General features: G+C 44.1%; 1 protein-coding gene across 2 annotated transcripts in view; it reads left to right on the plus strand.

Annotated features, from left to right (window-relative positions):
* Positions 1–21,161, plus strand: part of LOC140722946 (NACHT, LRR and PYD domains-containing protein 3-like) — a 44,272-nt gene extending 23,111 nt beyond the window's left edge. For both annotated transcript variants that reach the window (XM_073037574.1, XM_073037573.1), the window contains 9 exons: positions 2,482–2,651; positions 6,598–6,694; positions 8,927–9,093; positions 13,072–13,243; positions 13,333–13,398; positions 17,107–18,844; positions 19,889–19,975; positions 20,112–20,279; positions 20,446–21,161. In XM_073037574.1, coding sequence (XP_072893675.1) covers positions 6,685–6,694; positions 8,927–9,093; positions 13,072–13,243; positions 13,333–13,398; positions 17,107–18,844; positions 19,889–19,975; positions 20,112–20,279; positions 20,446–20,539 — 2,502 coding nt within the window. In that variant the 5' untranslated portion in view covers positions 2,482–2,651; positions 6,598–6,684 and the 3' untranslated portion in view covers positions 20,540–21,161. The remainder of the gene's footprint in view (positions 1–2,481; positions 2,652–6,597; positions 6,695–8,926; positions 9,094–13,071; positions 13,244–13,332; positions 13,399–17,106; positions 18,845–19,888; positions 19,976–20,111; positions 20,280–20,445) is intronic.
* The last annotated feature ends 587 nt before the right edge of the window (positions 21,162–21,748 follow it).

A 21,748-nucleotide genomic window follows, 5' to 3' on the forward strand; every position in this document is an offset into this window, starting at 1 on the left:
TCAGAAGACTTTTGACAAGGTGACATGCATGAGGCTGCTTGCCAAGTTAAGAGCCCATGGTATTACAGGGAATTTACTGACATAGTTAGAGCATTGACTGAGAGGCAGGAGGCAACGAGTGGCAATAAAAGGATCTCTTTCTGGTTGGCTGCCAGTGACTAGGGTTGTTCCGCTGAGGTGTATCCGGAGAGGGTCCAGAGGAGGTTCACAGGGATGATTTCAGGCATCCTCTCACAGTCTACAGATTGGTGAACCAGCCGGAGCCCCGGTCCCGGCAGAGGATGATTAGGTTCCAGGCACCCTCTCACAATCTACAGACTAGTGGACCAGCCTGAGCAGCGGTCCCGGCAGAGGGTGATTAGGTTCCAGCTCCACCAGAGTTTGTGAATGGGAAATGGCAGGAACATCACGGCAAAACACCTGCATCACCTCCCTCACATCTTCAATGCATTTCCTCTGATATTACAGATTTCTAAACAGCAAAAAGATACTCCCTGTCTACACTATCTATTATTTTCATGATCTTATAAAACTATATCAGATCTCCCGTCAGTCCCTACCGCTCTAAAGAGAACAACCCATGATTTCCACTTCAAACTGAATAATATATGAACCATTCGGACGGAAGGTTAGGACACCGAATCATTAACTATGTTCCTTTCCCCATAACTGTACCTTACCTGTTGAGTGTTTCTATAATTCCAGTTTCTCTTTATTACATTCATTCTGGAACACTTTAAATCGGTTGGAAATGGAGCAGTGCACAAGCTCTCGTTTTGTGATAGTAGAACATTTAGGAAGCCATAGCTTCCCCCTGTAAATTATCCTGCAACCACATTACTAGTTACCCCTAACAAGGCTCACAAGAATAAGCTGAGGAATGATAAACTTTATGCATGAGCTGCATTTGATGACCCTGGGCCTGTGTCAGTGGAGTTCAGAGGGATCGTGGTTGAGGGGGTGTGGGTGGGGAGTGATTATTTACACCAATTGAATAACAACAAGTCTGGATACAGTGGGAATGGAGAGGCTGCCTCGATTAGACCGAGAGTCTGGGATGTGAGAGTGCAGCCTCAGAATAAAGAAGCGTCACTTTAAAAATGACAGGAAGGCAATTACTTCAGCTAAACGTTGATTTATCGGTGGAATTTGATGCCACAGAGAGTGGTGGAGGCTATAGTTGGGTATATTCATGTTCTGGATTGCTATATAGGGCGAGTCTCCCCACAATGTTGTGCCGACCCTTAAACCCTGCCCCCCATATAACCCTCCACCTTCTATTCTTCCATACACATGTCTAGTAGTCTCTTAAAATTCACTTCACTAGAGTATCTGCCTCCACCACTGACTCAGGCAGTGCATTCCACGCACCAACCACTCTCTGAGTAAATAAACGTTCCTCTAATAACCCCTTCAAACTTCCTTCTCCTTATCTTAAAGCCATGTCCTTTTGTATTGAGCAGTGGTGCCCTGGGGCAGAGCCGCTGGCTGTACACTCTGTCTTTTCCTCTGAATATCTTGTATACCTCTATCATGTCTCCTCTCATCCTCCTTCTCTCCAAAGAGTGAAATCTTAGCTCCCTTAATCTCTGATCGTAATGCATACTCCCGAAACCAGGCAGCTTCCTGGTAAATGTCCTCTGTACCCTTCCCAATGCTTCCAAATCCTTCCTGTAGTGAGGTGACCAGAACTGGACACAGTTCTCCAAGTGTGGCCTAATCAGAGATTTACAGAGCTGTATCATTACCCTGCGACTCTTAAGCTCTGTCTCAACTTATGAAAACTAACACTCCATAAGCTTTCTTAACTACCCTATGTACCTGTGAGGCAACTGTCAGGGATCTGAGGACATGTACCCCCAGATCCCTCTGCTCCTCCACACTCCGAAGTGTCCTACCATTTACTCAGTACTCTGCCTTGGAGTTTGTCCTTCCAAAGTATACCACTCACACTTCTGCGTGTTGAACTCCACCTGCCATTTCTCAGCCCACTTCTGCGCAATCTTCGACAATCTTCAACTTGGAAAAGAAACATCTTTGAATACAAACATCCTCCATGATTGATTATGGAGCAGACTAGGATGACCGAACCATCTAATTCTACACCTATATATTATTACTTGTAACTGATACCATTACTGGTCCCCGGTATGTGTTTCCCATCACAAGTAAGAGTAAACCTTCAAATACCTGAAATCCAAGGAACACACACAAAATACTGCAGGATCTCAGCAGGCCAGGCAGCATCTATTGGAAGAGAGTAGAGTCGACATACAGATGTTTCCTGGTCTGATGTGTTCCTTCAGCTTTTTGGGTGTGTTTTTTCTTTGTATCCCTATGTCAGTCTTTGTAAAGTTTTAGGGACCGTTACAGCTTTCATCACTCAGATCATTATATATGCTTTCAGGATTTAAATTTCCATGAGTTTAATTTTTTATGCTAGTTTTTATTGTTAAAATGCTTCATTATCTCTCTGGTTAGGGTTAGGCTTTCGTTGAGAGATCTATTGGAAGAAAAACCGACGACTAGAAGAGAACCACAACTGTAGACGAGGGAACAGCAACAATGAAACAGCCCGGGGACTGAGAGCACCAACCGGAGAGAACCCTTCGGACTCGGAGTTTCCATTGATTCAGTCAGAAGATAGTTTGGTGAGTCTCATTTACTCTAACACTTGTCCTTCAGACATTACATTTCTGTTCCAAGGAAGTTGGGAAATTGTTGGGGTGAGACTGAATAAGCTAGAAGTACGAGTTATGCCTAAATCAGACCCAGCTGTAATTACTCTAGATCTGTTAATGTGCTGTCAGCATCCCAGCTCTTTAAAGTCACTTCCATTTCCTCACAGCGTTTACTCATTCTGGCATTTTCTGAGTTCAGACGTTTCCTTGCTTGGCTGTGTTATGTCATAATCATCTCAAAATGCATTGAGAATTTCCTCCCTTTATAAGATGTCCCAAGTGCTTCGTGCTGTAGTGGTTGCGGAAATGTGGAATTACCAGGAACTACAGCAACATGTCACTAATTCCTCTGGCTACTGTAAACTGCAATTATATAAATCCCCTCGTTGTGCAAGCCTCTTCTAAGAATCCACCCATATGAAGCCAAACGTCCAGCACCATATTTCCTTTAGTCCTCATAAGCAAAACCCAGTCAATAATTTACGTTTACATACCCTGGCCTCATCAAGTACTTTTCGACTAAATCAATTATCAGAACCTATGAACCTGTAATTAAGCAGAAATAGATATTGGAATGAAGTTATGTTCCAATTTTACTGTGTACCAAAGGCACGGTTTAGTCACCACCGGTTTTGGATATGGCCCAGGTTTCGGAGTGAGAAACACTGAAGTGGGTCGATATTTCGCAAACTTCAATGCAGATAGAGTTAAAGGGAAAATGAAACAATAAACACTAGGCTAAGCAGGGCCGTTAACTAAAACTGTCAAGTCTCAACAAATATTACGACGGAACGAATGGAGTTAAATACTGTCACAATTACATAATTAGCTGACACGTGCTTCCTATTTGCCGAATCTGCTGAGCTGCGGAATCCGTGGTTGTGACACGCGTAGTTAGTTGGGTGGGTTGAAATATGTTTTCTTCAATACAATATTAAGAATAAGAGTAACTTCCAACATGTTATAGTGCATGGATAGTACATGTTATCGCCATTACACAGATTTGATTGTTACAACGGCAGGACTGGCTGTTCGATGTTCCAGGGTTTAGTTGTTTCAGAATGCACATGGAGTGAGGTGAAAAGGGGAAATTGTCATTGCTAATTATAGATGATATCACGGCGATGGAAATGGGGGAGATCATGTAGGGACCATCGACAGTCTCCGTGTGCGTGAAAGTCAGAACAGGAAGTGCGCTATCATTCTGGGAGGTCTCCCACAAAGCCACTAGGATATTGAGGAGCAGGTAACTTAGCAATGTTTGGAAAGGTGCAAAAGCAACAAGGTTGTTATCAATGTTGACCTCAACTTTTCTGATGTTGATCCCACCTCCTTATTCTAAAATGTGTCAATGTGGTATAATGTGTTGTGTGTCCTGACTTAGTGTGTGGATGGGCCAATTGGAGAATATGTATACAATATCTAGTACTAGGTAATGATGCTGTTCCACACAGAGGGAAAGAATACTTATATAAACGAACCGTGGCTCGCAAGAGATGAGGACATTTAAGCAAGAGTAAAAAGAAAATCATTCAGGTTTCGGAAGCAATATTCAAGTAGGGATCTAGAGAATTATAGTTTAGCTATGAAGGAGCTTAAGAAGGTATTTGTAGGTCGAAGGGGACTTGAGAGGTACTTGTCAGATGGGATGAAGGAATGGTCAAAGGCGTTCCACACGTGGGTGAAGAAGAGGAGGATGAATAGATTGAGGGAAGGACTACTTAGGTGCAAAGATGGAGACATGCCTGGAAGATGAGGTGGTAGGTGAGGTGCTTAATGAATGCTTTCATTCAAAGTTACCAAAGCGATGGACTGTGATTATGACGTTAGCACAGGAGTACGACAATGTTAAAAAAAGTGGTGCTGTTGAAGATTCCAATGAACAACACTTTACTACTGGAAGTGGTGTAGGAGCTTTCAGAGGCATTGAAAGTGACCTTTGTGTTGCCTCTGGCCACAGGAGTAGTAACACGTCGGTGGCGGCCAAACTCTTGAATCGGATATTTTAGGATAGGAATTTTGAAACTTTGGAGAAGCATAATCTTACAACGGGTTGCCAATTTGATTTTTTTAATGGAGAATTGAGAAATAGGAAAGATGCCAGAAATAATATTCCACAATATGTACCAACATTTGGATCGACAGAGTCTGATCAGGAGTGACCATGGTATTGTGCATGGAAAGTTGTGTTCAACAAGACTTCATAACATTTTTGAAGATGATTGTCATTGAGTGTGGGGGAGTGGATGTTGTACATTGAACTCCAGTATAGCCTTTGACAAGGTGCCACGTGGAAGCTTCGTCTGGAAGATAAGGTCCCATGCGGTCCGGAGAAAGAAAGTTAGATGCATTCAAAATTACTGTGAAGGAAGCAAGCAAAGAGTAGTGGTTGAAAGTTACTACTCTGAATGGAGGCGGGAAACTTGTGGTGTTCCGCAAAGCTACATGTTGGAACCTGTAATATTCATTATTTTATAAGACCAGAAGTACCCCATTCGGACCCTCGAGTCCTCTCCGCCATTCAGTCATAGACGTAACCAGTCTTCCAGTCATCCCCACTTCCCTGTCTTTCCCCAATACCCTTTGGTGCTCTGGCTAATAAAGAACCGTTCTAACTCTTCCATAAATTCAACCAATGACTTGGCTTCCACAGTCGCTCATGGTAACACATTCCACACATTTACCACCCTCTGACTCTGATCTCTCCACATCTCAGTACTAAAATGACGTCTTTCAATCCTGAAGTCGTGCCCTCTTCTCGTAAAGTAAAATAACATAGGAAATAGCTTTGCCGTATCTAATCCTTCAGGTCTTTTGACATGCGTAATGTTTATCTGAGAGCCCACTCATTCTCCTGAACTCCAGGGAATACAGCCCAAGAGCTGTCAGACTTTCTTCCTACGGTAACCCTCTCCAATATCAGTATATCTTTTTTTAAAAATAAGGAGCCCAGAACTGCACAGAATACTCTAACTGTGCTCTCCCGAGTGCTCTATAGAGCCTCAGCATCACATCCCTGCTCTTCTATGCTGGACCTCCAGAAAAGCATGTCGAAATTGGATTGGCCTTCTTCACCACCAACTCAACCTGCAGGTTAGCCTGCACAAGGACTCACAAGTCCCTTTGCATCTCTGCATTTTGAATTCTATCCTCATCTAAGTAATAAGTCTGCCCATTTATTTCTTCCATACACTTCCCAACATTGTATTTCATTTGCCACTTCTTTACCCATTTCCCTGTTATCTAAGTCTCGCTGCAGTCTCTCTGTTTCCTGAACACTACCCGCTCCTCCACCTATCTTTGTATCTTCGGCAAATTTAGTCACACATACATTAATCCCACAGTTCAAGTCATTGACACACATTGTAATTTAAAACAATGATTTAAATACGAATGCACAAGGCTTGACAAGTAAGTTTGCGGAAGACACAGAATTAGTAGATAGTGCTCACAGTGAAGGTTATCGTTGCTTATAGAGGATATGAATGGGCAGAGGAGTGGTAAATAGATTCCAAAACCAACACGAGCAGCAACAGTTTCATGCAGAGGCTGGTGGTGATGTGGATAGAACTGCCAGAGGAAGCGGATGAGGCAGGCACGATTGAATAATCCTAGAAAAAAGATGAGTTGTACAGATGGAGTGAAGAGGCCAGGAGGAAATGGGCCCATTTCAGCAAATTGAACCGTCTCGGTGGGCACTGTGGACAACATTGTCTCGTTGAACTGAAGGGTCTGTACCTGTGCTCTATTTTTTCTGTTTATTTATCAGTGGAATGAGCAGGCAGACAGACATTGTGTGGAAGTTCAAGTTAATGGTGAATGTTTAGTACCTAAGCCAACTGCTGATCTGATACAGAGGATGACGATACTGTCATATTTGCAAAGTAATTGTACTCTCTTGTTGTGTGTAATTCAGAGCATCACCAGCGGGTGGAGCTTTCCTGAACTGAGGCCAAAGTGTAAAGAAGAAGACGATAATCAACAATCGTCAGTCACAATCAGAATGGCTACAGGTATGATCACTGGGAGCTTTATAATTAAACTTCTGTCCTGTTGCTGCACTATAGTTCAGATGAAGAAACTTACACAGATGTTAACAGGGCACAGAAAAGTTTCATCAAGCAAAGTTTCTATGCTTCTCAGCATGGTCGTTGATCTCACTGGTAAAGCAGCTTTGAGTAATTGATCTATCTAAAAGTTTCAGTGCAGGGACCTGACACGGGTAATGGTCGAATCACTTTGCTCACCATGCAAAGCTTCAGCTGATTGAAAGGAGCAGGAGACTCTGAATCAGGTGGTTGTAAGTGAAACCCGGACAGGAATGTGACAGTGGTCTTGTGGGCAATGCAAATATATAGAGTCAGTGTCTGTTTCACCTCTAGATAGGTCCTGATGTGTAAAACTTCTGCAACTTCCATTTATAAAACTCAACGCCAGATGATGGGAATCTTTCCAGGGTTTCAGAGATTGTGTCGTAACATTGTATTTCAGGTTTTGGAAGAGGTATCAAGTTTCCTCTGTTTTTTCTTGGCTGCAGTGCAAAGAAAATGAGGGGAGTTTCAGAAATCTGTTTTCTGTAGCCGAGCCAAAAACATCGCTAGTGTTGGGAATGGCCGAGGATCAGGAGACAGAATTTTTTTTAGATAAATATGTGTTCTGCTTCAGTGTTTTAATACCCCAATGAATATCTGAGCTGTGGACAAATATCAGATGATCTGCTACCTGAATTTAATTTCCCTGGACCTCTGAAGTGGAAACCCAGTATAACCAATGACTATGCCACCTGTCGGCATTGTGATTGTACCAAACTCTGTGATTCCAGGTGGATTGAAAAATATTACAGTGTGGAAACCGGCCCTTCGGCCCATCTGTTTCATACTGATCAAAATGTATGAACTTGCCCATTTTCCTGCAGCTTTTCCCAATTTTCCCTTTTAGACTTTTTCTCCCGTTTTTCATGTTCTCAACTTCGCAATTTTATTTGTGTTTGCAGCCTCCTGTGGCTGCACGTACTTTATGCCCACCAGCCGACACGTGAAGGAATGTCCCTTCGGTCCCTTTTAAATCTCTGCACTCAAGTCTTAGGCTCCCCTATCCTGGGAAAAAGACTATGACCATCTACTCTATCTGCACCCCTGCTTATGTTATGTGCCTGTATAAGCTCACCATTCAAGCTCCCATGCTCCATGGCAAACTGTCCCAGCCGATCCGTATAACACAAAACCCAACACCCCGTCCAGTCCGATACTGGTCAAAGCTTAATCACGTACATCCTATAGATTAGCAACTGCAACTACTGCAAAGCTCTCTAAGCGAGACTTTGCCATTGACTTGGATAGTTGTTGCATAGCTATCATCAGCGCGGGATAGGATGGGAACCAGGGAACCGGACATCATAAATCTCAAGGTAATGGTCAGTCTGCGACCCAGATGATCGGATGATGTCCGTGTCAAGGGAGTGGTCAGTGTGTATTCAAGGGGACTGGACATTGTGTGACAAAGCGATTGGAGAATGTGTGATCCAGCGGATCTGTCCATGTGTAATCCCGTGGCTGGTCTGTGTGTGACATAGACAACTGGACAGTAAGTGACCCAGGGAGATTTTTGTTAGTGGAAGATAATTGCTGTGATATTGTCCAGTATCACCGGACACCCTGGTCATCCGTGTTTTCAACTACTGTGAATCCGGTCATCTGTATTACTGTGTCTATCCTGCTCTTCTTCTGAGAGTGAATGTGTCCAGTCACAGGGGGACTGGGATGGTCACCTGACAGGAAGGACAGTTCACACTCACCAGCACGTTCCCACGCCAAATCTCAGTCTCGCCTGCATTGCACGCAGAAATTCCAGGATATGTATTGGAGGAAATGCAGCTGTCCAGATAACAGAGTATTTCCAGGATGCGCATTAACGGGAATGTATTAGCCAGAATAGGGAGAGTATCTCTGGGAAGCAACTATCATTGACATTCCCAACATTTATTGCTCATCTTGAACTTCAATAGGTAAGTGGGTGGGATGGTGGGAGAGACAGCTTTCTAGAAAGTCTGGTTCTTCTGGCTACGTAATGTCCAGCACATTATTGGGTCGGTGTTAAAGACAGTGTTGGAGATTGGGATTAATTCCATTTTAGTGGCTGAAGGCAGGTGAACACTAAGGTTCAAGACATGATTTTTTGAGCTGGCTGAGAGGGGTGGAGACGAGGGATATTTGAGTTCTGTCTATATTCCCTTTCTATATTCACAGAGCCAGATTTTACCATTTCTGACCTCCTGGCACAGGGGGAGGAGTATCGACTGTACCAACTGACAAAGTTCTACAGAGACAGACTTAAACAAGCGATTGAAGAAAAGGTTGAAAGACTCGGTTGGATGTTGACAAAGGAGGGACATTTCAGTAGAGAAGAAAATGAAGTGAGTGTATTTAGTGTATTGTTACTGAACTGCTGGTATCGGAGGGAATAGTGATCAATATTAAATTCCTCCATTTCCCGCACTTCGGCTCTCACCTCATCCTCCCGTCACCACAACAGGGACCGAGTTCCCCTTGTCTTTACCTGTCACCCCACCAGCCTCCGGACCCAGCTCATTATCCTCCGCAACTTCCGCCACCTTCAACAGGACCCCACCACTAAGCACACCTTTCCCTCTCTGCTCCTCTCTGCAGGGATCGTTCCTTCCGCGACTGCCTGGTCCACACGTCCCACCGGGCACTTATCACTGAAAGCGCAAATACTACACCTGTCCCCGCACCTCCCCCCTTACCACCATTCAGGGCCACAAACAGTCCTTCCAGGTGAGGCAATACTTCACTTGTGAGTCTGTTGGTGTCATCTATTGTATCCGGTGCTCCCGGTGCGGCATCCTCTACATCAGTGAGACCCGACGCAGATTGGGGGACCACTTCGTCGAGCACCTCCGCTCCGTCCTCCACAACAGACAGGATCTTCCGGTTGCCACCTTCTTCAATTCTGCTTCACATTCCCATTCGGATATGTGCATGCATGGACTCCTCTACTGCCATGATGAGACCAACCTCTTGTTGGAGAAGCAACACCTCATCTTCCGTCTGGGTAGTCTCTAGCCCCTTGGAATGAACATCGAATTCTCCAACTTCCAGTAATTCCCTCACTCTCCGTTCCACCATCCCACTTTCACTCTGCCTCCTCTTCTGGTTGCCTATCACCTCTCTCATGATTCTGCCTTCTTCTGCTACCCATAGTGCTTACCCCTTACATTCCTTCTTCACCTCTCCTGCCTATTCCCTCCCTGCTCCGCCCAAACTCTTGATCTTTCTTCTGATTGGTTTTTCACCGGGCACCTTCCACCCTCCCCACACCTTCCTTATAGGGCCCCTGCCCCCTCCTCCTTCAGTCCTGACGAAGGGTCTGGGCCCGAAACGTTGACTGCTCATTTCAACGGATGCTGCCTGACCTGCTGAGTTCATCCAGCTTTTCTACGTGTTAATATCAATCGCCTACACACTTTAGGACTTCTTCATGGCAATGGAGCCTTTGGTATCTGACTGGTCTTCAGCAGGTCTTGTCTCAGCTGTTAAGACGGGGAGCACAGGAAACTTCAGGTTCAGAGTCACCTTGTCCTCTCACACCTTCTGTATTTATCAGTGTGATATAAGAGCAGAGGCCTGTTGAGCAGACATTCAGTCTAAAATTAATTTTGCATTTTATCAGGACAGTCGGTCCAATTTACCTGAGGTCATTAATCCAGGATGAGTATTAAACTATCAGATTGTAAATTGGTCCAACTGGCTTCACTGCAGTACTTCAGAGAGGGAAACCTACTAACCACAGTTGCCCTGGTCTCCATCCAAGTTCCCGGACAATGCATAGCTGACTTGTCATGTAAACTGTAGCACAGAAACAGGCCCTTTGGCCCATCTATTCCATTTCGAACTACTTAAGTTGCCTATAAGCCATTGGCCTGCACCGTGCTATACCATTCATCTATCTATCCAGACTTCTCTTACCCGCTTGTACAACTTGCGCTGCTAGCTCGTCCCATGCTCTCGGCACCCTCTGTGTGAAGAGGTTTCTACTCATGTACCCCTCGAACTTTGCACCTTTCATGTTTTACTGAAGACCACTTTTTGTGGTACTTCTTTACTTTGGTACAAAATGTCTGCTTGCATTTACCAGGTCTATACCCCTCATAATTCTTTGTAGCACTATCAAATCTCTCCACAATCTTCTGCGTTCTAAGGCATAGAGCTCTAACCAGTTCATTCTTTTCTTATAAATCTTGCCCTCCAGTCCCAGCAACATCCTTGTAATTTTATTCTGTACTCATTCAACCGTCTTTAGATCTGTCTCAAAGAAGGTGATCGGACCTGCGCACAGTACCTGAGATTAGGCCTCACTAACTTCTTATACACGTTCATCTCCTGTACTCAATATTTTCATTTATGAAGGCTAATGTGCCAAATATTTTCTTTCCAAAAAATCTACTTTTGCTACCACTTTTAATGAATTATCGACCTGTATTTCCAGATCACTTTATTCTACCACACTCCTCAGTGCCCTAGCGGTCACTGTAGAAGATCGGCCCTGCTTGGTCCTTCCAAACACGTCGCACTTGTCTGCATTAAATTTCATCGGCCATTTTCAGCCTATTTCTCAGCTCGTTTAGTTATCACTGCATGCGGTGGTAGTCTTCCTCACTCTCCGCTACACGTCCTCACTCTTGGTGTCATCCGCAAGGTTTCTGATCCATTTAACTACATTTTCATCCAGATCGTTGATATTGATGACAAACAACAGCAAACCCAACACTGATCCCTGTAGCACTGAACGAGTTACAAGCTGACAGTCAGAGACGCACCAGTCTATAACCACTCTCTGTCTTCTTCCAAAAAGCCAATGTCTAATCCAGTTTACCACTTTACCTTGGATCCTGAGCAAATGAACCTTCTTGACCACCCTTCTATGCGGTAGTTTGTCAAATGCCGTGCTAAAGTCCATAGAGACAACACCGGATTTCTTTGATTCATCAACTTTCCTGTTAACTTCCTGGAGGGGGGGGGGGAGGACTTTAAGATTAGCTGGAAATAAACTGTCACGCACAAAGCTGATATTTCATGAACTCAAAAATCAATATTTTTCTCCAAAACAGCATATATATCAGACGAACATTTTGCTAAACTGGTTTATATCATTCGCCAGCCTACCTTCGTATTTTCTCTAATTACGGCTTTTTAGTTTCCTTCTGTTGGTTCGTAAAAGCTTTCCAATCCTCCAGCTTTCCTCTATGTTTTGCTATATTCTATGCCCTCTCCTTTGCTTTTGTGCTGCATTGACTTCCTCGTCAGACACGTTTGATTACCTTCCTTTGGAATAAATTTTCATCTTTGGGATTATCTATCCTCCGTCTTCTGAAAGGTTTCCAGAAACTCCAGCCCTTCTTGCTCTGCCAGTGTCATTTCAGGATTTATTTTTGCCCAGATCGTCCCTTATGCCCCTGTAATTCCTTTATTCCACTATGATACAGTTAACTTTACTTCTCCCTCTCAAACGGATGGATGAGTTTTGTTATTTTATGATCAATATTTCTGAAGGGTATATTTATCTTAAGCTCCTTTACTAAATCTGGTGCAATACATAACACAGAATCCGGATCCACCTTTCCTATCGTGGGCTCAACCATAAGCTTCTCTCAAAAGCCATCTCAAAGGCATTTTTCAAATTGTCTCACTTGGGATTCAGCACCAACCTGATTTTCCAAAGCCAGCTGCATATTGAAATTCCACATGTCTAGTTTAACATTGATCTTTTCTACATGCCTCTTCTCTCTCACATTATAATGTGTAGCCCATATCCTAGCTACGGTTAAGAGGCCTGTATATAATTCCATCAGGGTCATTTTACCTATGTAGTTTCTTAACATTACCATCGCCCAATCTGATATCACCTCTTTCTAAGGACTTTTCATGACAGCAGTGTCAACCCAACACTTTCACCTACCTGCCTATTCTTTCGATTCAATATTTTTCCTTGGACGTAAGCACCCAATTAAGACCTTCTTTCAGCCACGATTCAGCAATGCCCGCCATCCATTTTTTTGCTCTTTCTCTCACCCTCTCTTCCGTTCTTGTTGTCACATCATTTTGATATACTGTTGCCCATTGACGGATCGAAGAAAATAATCACTTTGAATTTACTGCAGAGTGTCAGTAAATCCTTATTCTTACACACTATTGATTGAGAATTTCCTTCAGTTACTGTTTCTCTGTTAATGACTGAACCCAGGGAGGATGAGGCAGCAGCCCAGTGACTGCATCTGTTCTGAAGCTACTGGGAACATGAACGGATATTTTCCTGCACATTCTCCATGTCTGTCTGTCTGCTCCACAATAAATTCATTGTTTCCCTTTTATAGAAAGTCACAGAACTGACAGAGAGGGGAAAACGGACTGAGAGTTCCACACTCTTCCTCAGTTTGGTGATGGGCAAAGGCTCCGGGGCCCGGAGGGCGATGTGGGAATCCTTTCTGACATGGAGGACTGAGTTACCGAAGTTGGACAAGATACTGAGAGAAATACAGGAACTCGGTATGTTAAACCCACGCTCTGAGCACAAAGGCACATTGACATGAACAGTTTTAACTATATTAGCTCTGTTTCCATTACCTTATTTTTAGGTCCCGATCCACAGGAATACATGAACATCGGCCAAGGGTTAACTGAGTTACCGACTCAATTGATAGGTGAGTGATGAAATGCACATTGAAATCACATCTCAAATGTTTGACTGTGACTTTGCAAAATTTGGGAATCAAATTTCACTGTAAATTATTCGCCAATTTATGGATTAAAGTAACAATTCAGAGAATTTCTTGTTGCAGCTTGAATATTCTACAATGCATTTTTTCTATTAATACAGTTGTTGGTTGTGATGAACCCTTCACTCCTGGTCCGAACACTCTGGGAATTTCCACGCGCCCCAAGCAGGTTCCTGCTACACTGCAGCTTCCTGCCCAGGTGCCTTTTCTATCTTCAGACCTTTCAGCTTCAAAAGCACCTTATTCTTCCTAAGAGCACTACACTCATTTCTGCCCTCTGATACACTTGACATGTTGGCCATACAGCTGGTGTCTTCCACAGAGTATAAAACACAAAAATACAACTGCAGATGCTGTGGATCGAAGAATACGTACACAACGCTGGAGGAACTCAACAGGTCAGGCAGCATCCGAGAGAAAAGAGTAGCCAACGTTTCGGGGCGGGACCCTTCATCAGGAATGGGGGGTGGGGGGAAGAGAGGGCCGAAGCCCAGTAATAGAGATAGAGGAGGGGGTAGGGCCTTGTGACATACTTCCTCAGAGTATGTCCGCCATTTCCTTTTCACCCATTAATACAAATGCGTTATCATTTTTCAAGTTGTCCGATGCCCATCCTCTCCGTTCTTTCCTTATTCTTATGTGTGGGATAGAGAGAAAAAAAAACAAATTGGTATCCTCTCTTATTATTGACCATATCCTGCACATTCCACATTCATATATATCTTGGGGACATCAATAACAGTCGCCTTCGACACGACCAAGGCAGTACATTGTAGGCATCCATCCCTCTGAAAATCTACCCACATGTTATGTAAAAGTACCCCATCTCACAACCAAATGCCCTCTGCTATTAGACAATTTGGTCCAGCGGAAAAACAATACAAAATACAGAATGTCTACGCTACCTTTGCCTCTCTGAAACTTGCACACTATTGTTTGACCTCTCCTCTACCTCCAAGAGAAAACAAACCATTTTATCAAACCTGTCCTTGAAGTACATGCTCTCGAATCCAGGCGGCATTTTGGTGAACCCATTCTGCACCCTCCCAATTCTTCCAAGAGTTGGTAGATGTGCATTGACTACAATACTCCAAATGCTGTCTAAGACCAGAATACCAAGGAGCAGAAATAGGTCATTCAGTTCATCGAATTTGCTCCACAATTCCTTTCAGCCCCATTGTCCTGCCTTCTCCCAGTAAACTTTGACACCCCTATTAATCAGGGTCCTATCAACCTGTGATTTAAATATACCCAATTACTTCTCTACTTCAGCCGTCTATGGCAATATTTTCACAGATCCATCACCCGCCGGGGAAAGAAATTTCTACCAACATCAGTTCAAAAGGGACGTACTTCTAATCTGAGGCTGTGTCTGCTGATCCTAGACTCCTCTACGATAGGAACCATCTTCTCCACATCCACCCTATCTAGGCCTTTCAATTTTCGATACGCTTCAATGAGATACCCCGTTATTCTTCTAAACTCTAACAATAAAACGCTTCTCATGTGTTTACACTTTTATTCCCGATATCATTCTAGTGCGCCTCCTGTCCAATGCCAGTATATCCGTATTTGGCAATAGGGTCCAAAACAATGCCTTATGAGTAAGAGTTACACCCTTGTAGTTAGATTATTGCCCTCACGAAACAAAATGCTAAAATTGCATATGCCTTCCTTACCGACAACTCGATCTGCAAATTATTATTTAGAAATCCCTCCCGAAAGCTCATAAGTCAATTTTGACCTCTGATTTCTGTGTGTGGTCCCCGTTTAGTAAATGGTCTACTCCATTAGCCTAATAGCAAAGTACACGACCATACACTTTCCTACTCTGTATTCCATGAAGCACTGCTTTCCCCATTCTCCAAACCTGTCTAAGTACTTGTAAAGACTAATCGGCAAAATTGGCCTGGAAGACATCACTTTGGAGGGTGAACTCTCAGCCTACGTTGAGTTTTGTAAACCGGTAACATAACTCTTGAACACAGATTCTGAACTAATAAAGACAAGCAAGTGACATGGCCTCTATACAACTTGAATCTTTCTGTGCTTTAAATATACCCTCCATACCAGCCCTTGAATCCGTTTATGAGTTTGAGGTTATGAGGTTATGAGGTTTATGAGGTTTATGATCTATGAGGTTGGAACCCAAGATCTCTCTGCTCGTTAACACCATTAATGGACTTAACATTAACAGTGCACTGACTGTTTACTTTTGAACTTGCAACACATTACTTTTGACCGGTTAAAGCACCAGATTTCCTTTCTATTCCCATGTCTACAAGTAAGCTATTTCCTACTGTTTCCTTTGCTAACACCTGCTCTATCCCCAATACCTCCAATCTTAGTATCATCTGCAAAGTTATTGATCCTTCCAGCAACATCTTATTTCAGGTAATTTATAAATACAAATATGTGTATAGATGTTGTTCCCGGCGGAAAATCATTGGACAATGAACTCCAGCCAGGTTAAGTCTCATTACCATCTGTTTGCTACGGGGAAGACAATTATGAATTAACAAAGGCAATTCACCACCGTTCGCAAGCATTTTGATTTGCTGTATGAGCCTCCCATGTGGAACATTGTCAAACACTCTACTAATATCCAAATAGACAATACCCACTGTGTGACTTCATCTATCACCTTTGCCACCTCTTGTAAGAATTCCATCAAGGTAGCAGGACGCTAATCCCCCCGCACAAAGCCGTGCTGCTGTACCCTAAACCACCTCAGGCATTCTCCCTTCTCATACTCCCCTAGGGAAGAAGATACAGAAGACTGGAAATAATGTACCACTAGCCCCTAGGACAGCTTTAATTCTGCAATGATAAATACAAGGAATGGTCACCTGCTATGTTATTATTGGTTCTTCATTGCCATAAAACAATTTGATATATAAAATTGTAACTTCGTGCAGCTCGTAACTAATGGGCACTCACTTAGCTGATAACACTATACTTACAGAAGAAAAGAAAGAATCCTTTTAGGGTATGAAAAGAATTTAAGAAAAACTGATTTAATTATGCAATTGTATTCAAACGCAGATGAAAAGCAGAAACCTGTTATATTATAAGATTAACTAAGAAAGATCATTTAATACTGTCCCTCACTCTTAGTTATTAGAAGTTCTTATTATATACAAGGTCCACCCAACAAGTGAAATTTCTACATCTGATGAAGCATTGGCATACAATAATCTCCTGATCCACATCAGAACGCACTAAGATGGTAGCGCGATATTAATACGCAGCATCCTCTCCAGACTCTGGATTTAGGGATTGCCAAACGTTATGTGGATTTTCTGATGTAGTCTGTTTTGTGATATCATTCTGGCGGAACGTTGTTTCATTTTTTTTAAAACTGCATTGCAGTTGTAGTTTCTAAAAAACGGTAAACAGAAATTCAATTCAATTCAATTCAATTCAATTCATTTCAATTCAATTCAATTGTTGGGTTATCCACCTCTGTCGGGTCTGGTGTCTGTGAGCAGAACTTTACTTCATGTCATAATATTCATGGAAGCATTAAATTAATTCATGTAATCTCAAACACTCAATGTTGAAATGCAGTTATAAAGTTCTTTGTCAGTTGAGCCATTTAACATGTTGACTATGTGTCTGTTACCATGTAAGATGTTCAACAGAAACATAAGGAGACTCTGCGGGCACAAACTGAAACATTGAGAGTGAACACGATCCTTATGACGGAGAAGGCGAAGGTTTTCCAGCTGGTTGATCGATACGCTGAGCTCACGGTCACTTCTACGATTCGAGATCGGACACTGGTGGAACATGAGCTGCTGGCAAGAGGCAGAGACCACGAGGAGTGGAGAGAAATACAGCTCCGCGGAGATTTGGAAAAAATCCGGACTGATCAATTATTCCATAGCAGTTTTTCCCGGAGTAAATACAAATCTGGGTGCTCAGCAGAAGTAGCTGGCGTCCCTGGGATTGGAAAAACAACAATGGTGCAAAAGATTGTTTATGACTGGGCTATGGGGGAAATATACCAACAATTCCAGTTTGTCTTCAGCTTCAAATTCCGGAACTTAAACTTCATTAATTGTCAAATAAATTTAAAGGAACTGATTCTGGATCAATATCCTTACTTTGGGAATATCTTGAGAGAGGTCTGGGAAAACCCAAAGGGATTACTGTTTATATTCGATGGTTTGGATGAATTCAACGATCAAATCGATTTTACTGACAGTCGAAGAGAGACAGAACCTCGGTCCACATGCACAGATCCGGATTTCAAGTGCAAGGTGTCTGACATTGTGTACAGTTTAATCCAACGCAAGCTGCTCCCAGGGTGTTCAGTGCTGGTGACCACCCGCCCATCTTCTTTACATTTACTAGAAAAGGCGAAAATCAGTGTCCGGGCTGAGATAATGGGATTTGTTCCTGAGGAACGGAAAAAATATTTCATCAGGCACTTTGAAGATCAGACGGTGGCGGCAGCTGTTTTCAAACACGTGAAGGAGAACGAGATCCTGTATACCATGAGCTACAACCCTTCCTACTGCTGGATCCTCGCTCTGACACTGGGTACGTTCTTTACTCAAAGAGACAGGGATCCGCAGCGAGTTCCCAAGACCATCACCCAACTGTACTCCTACTACATTTACAACATCCTGAAAAACCACGGCCGTGAGATTGAGAACCCCCGTGATGTGTTACTCAGGGTTGGTCAGATGGCCTTCAGAGGAGTGTCCGAGAGGAAGATTGTGTTTACCGATGGAGATTTGATCAACTACGGTCTGCAGCCTTCCCAGTTCCTTTCCGGGTTCCTGATGGAGCTTTTGGAGAGAGAAGATTCTGCACGATGTGTGGTGTACACATTCCCACACCTCACCATCCAAGAGTTTGTAGCTGCAGTCGCACAGTTCCTGAATCCATATCCCGGGGATATCCTGAAATTCCTCACTGAAACCCACAGGAGGAATGATGGGCGGTTTGAAGTATTTCTTCGTTTTGTTGCGGGTCTCTCCTCTCCAATGACAGCTCGGGGCCTGGAGGAGATTCTGGGTCCATTTCCTCATGAAACGACCTGCCGGGTGATTGACTGGGTGAAGGAGGAGGTTGAACGCCAGGGCGGTAATGCACAGAGTGAAAATGCTAAAAGGAGCCTTCTGAACACATTGCATTACCTGTTTGAAGCTCGGAATCGTGGGCTGGCTGAGGCCGCACTGGCATCTGTGGGGCAACTTTCATTCTGTGAAATACCATTGAATCCGTTTGACTGCGCGGTCCTGTCTCATGTCATCGGACTCTGTGATACAATAAAACGGCTCGATCTTTGGTACTGCGACATGCAAAATGAAGTAATCCAGCGGCTGGGACACGGGCTGCACAAATGCCAGCACTTGAGGTAAATTGGTTTATCTCTCACTCTGAACTGTGAATCTGTTAAAATCTGTTGTTTCAATGTAAAGGAATTTGGGTAAAACTGTAGTAAATCATATTATGAAGAATTATGACAAAGTGACCAGTTGAAATGTCAGTAAATCTCCAAAGACGTGAGGGTTCTGTTGTTCCTTGTGAAGGGATGTTGGAAACTTAATCAGATCAATGAGCAAGGCGATTGGCTTAATGGTAGTATATCAGAGGAATGACTGCGTTTCTCGCTGCCTGTGACACGTCCATTGACAATGTTCCTTCTCACTGTTACTGACACCCAGACCGACACCGACTGAAACAGGTGGGTCAGCTTCACACCCCCTTCCCAGTGACGGACAAAAGACCGACAGTAGACTGTCTCTGTAAGAAGGAAAGAAGTACCATTGTGAGATTATCCGCACCTTTCTTTCTCCGTGTGTGACTATCACCATCACTCCATATGAGCGAATTTGCTCACTACCAGATACCCAGACCCATGGGGACCTCTCCTCGACTGATTGTAGGCCTCATTCTGGCCAACCTCTCCTGTGCAATCTATTTCTGCACCCTCTCGCCTTGTGGATTCTCTTTTCCCATCCGTATCCTCCTGTGGAATCTCTTCATCCTCATTCATCTTCCTCCCTTGGGGATGTTTGTTCCCCATCCTCCTTCCTCCGATTGGTTCTGTCTTCCCATCCTCTTTCCTCAGGTGGGATCTCTTCCGCCATCTCCCATGTTGACATTCACATATCTTTCTCACTGTAGGACTTTCTCCCACCCTTCAACCCTGCCCATTCCGACCCTCACGTCAGGAACACTTTTCAAACCATCAGGGCATGAGACAGAACATGTGGAGTTTACAGGGTCACCCCGACGTTCCCTGGAGCTGAGCAGTGATGGACATTGACAGTGATGGGAATGCCAATCAGTGATTTACTGAAGGGTGAAATGTTTCCTGCAATATCCGAGTGAGAGAAATTCCCTCAGAACGAAGGTTTCAATCACTTTGTTCATCTATTTGTCTGTTTGTGTTTAGTATTTCGGGTATTATCCTGAGAGAATCAGAAGTGAAACTGGTGTCTGCGGCTCTGAGGAACCCGGAGTGTAAAATACAGAAACTAGTGTAAGTAGCAGACTGCGGGAAATTGTGTGAGACTGAACACTAATGTGATTACTAATTGTGTTACTGATATACAATGGGAATTTTAACCGTCTCCTGTCTCTCTGAGTCCTTCACCCTCACTCTCTCTCATCACCAGGCTGATCGAGATCGGTCTCACAGATTCTGGAGCCAAGAATCTCGTCTCCGCTCTCAGTTCAAACCTACCACTAACGCAGATAAATTTGGGAGTAAACTCTCTCACAGACCGATCTGTCCCGGCTCTCCGCCGCCTCATACGCACCCTCCCGAATCTGGAGCTCATGGCGTGAGTGTTTGTGTTATTATTCAATGTGATGAAATGTCAGAGGATCCGCGGGTTTTCTGGTGCTATTTGTCTGTGTGTGTGTTCTTGCAACATTACCCCCAGTCCCCTCTTACTGACACTGTTGTGTAACCTGTTTATTACATCTTTATTCTTCAATTTGTTTCAGGCTGCCGGGGAATAATTTCAGTGTGAACGGGAAGAGGAAACTGAGATCTCTGCAGGAACGCAGTCCCGGACTGACAGTACTCCTGACCAACTGAATGTGTGAACATCTTTGCCTGCGGGATAGGGATATTTTGGCCGATCCCTGACCATCCCCTTTAACTGCCGCGCTCCGGGTTTAATTTCTGGTTCCAGCCGAGCGCTTTCTAACATCAGAACTTTTCTGCGGTGTTGTAATTCCGCCTTGAGTCTGGAGGCGCTACTTCCGACGCTGATCCGGGTTGGAGAGCTCCCCCAAATGAGACTCCGAAGAATTACACAGACGGCTGGAGCCCAGGTGTCGACTCCAGAGTTCCGGGGCAGGATTGTCCGGGGAGAGAATCCTTCTGTTGTCTTTGGGCTCGGAACGGTAGCCTCGACAGACTGTCCGATATAAAAATGTTAAATTGACAACTAGTCCGGCAGTGATCCTGGATATGCAGCGATCTCGGACGCGGTCCTGAAGTGTGAATTTGTAATCACCGGTTCCCCGATGTAGAGTCCCGATGAGAAACGGGACTGATTAGTCAATCGGTCACTCGTTGTCGCTGGTCAGGTAATTGTGTTTGACTGTGAGTCAGTCAGTATCAGGTTATCTATTTCCACAATTTAGCAGCTCACACATCGTTTAGTTTACATTCGTCATTGATTATTCGGAATCAATAAAGCGCTGTAACTTCCTGTCTTGGTGTCTGGCTTGAGTTTTTTTTTGAGGTTTCTTCTACCACCCCCCCCCCCCCCGCACTCCGTATACTGGAACAGTGGGTCGGAGTTCCTCACAATGACGCAGTAACGTCTTAGCTCCCGGCTGAGGGAGGTCGGACCTGCAGAGTCTAGGTACCGGGGATCTCATCTCCAGCCATCTCCAGCTAACTGGTCCCGTCCTCGCGTGTACTCCTGGCACTCGCAGACAGTTAAAATTAATTATAATATCAGACACAGAGTGATGCTCCTTCCACCCTGTCCCATCACAAACGTCGGGAGTCAGGAACAGACTGAAGGACTCTCTGCGTTGCACAATATCGCCATCTCCTGCAGAGTTATGGAGAAGAGGTTTTTGTAGAGTGCTAAGTCCTCGAGTTGAAACAGACTACAGAGGAGATTACAGATTACAGATTATAGATTGCGTTCAGTTTGGCACAAGGACACCCCACCACCCCTCCCCCTCGCTACACACATGAGATGAATCTATGTTGCGGAGGTCAGAGACGGGGAGTGAAATACAGGAGAGGCGGGCAAAGATACAGGCTGCACGGAGATGAAGAGAA

This window comes from Hemitrygon akajei, unplaced genomic scaffold, assembly GCF_048418815.1.
Source record: "Hemitrygon akajei unplaced genomic scaffold, sHemAka1.3 Scf000094, whole genome shotgun sequence".
NCBI classification, from domain to species: Eukaryota; Metazoa; Chordata; class Chondrichthyes; order Myliobatiformes; family Dasyatidae; genus Hemitrygon; species Hemitrygon akajei.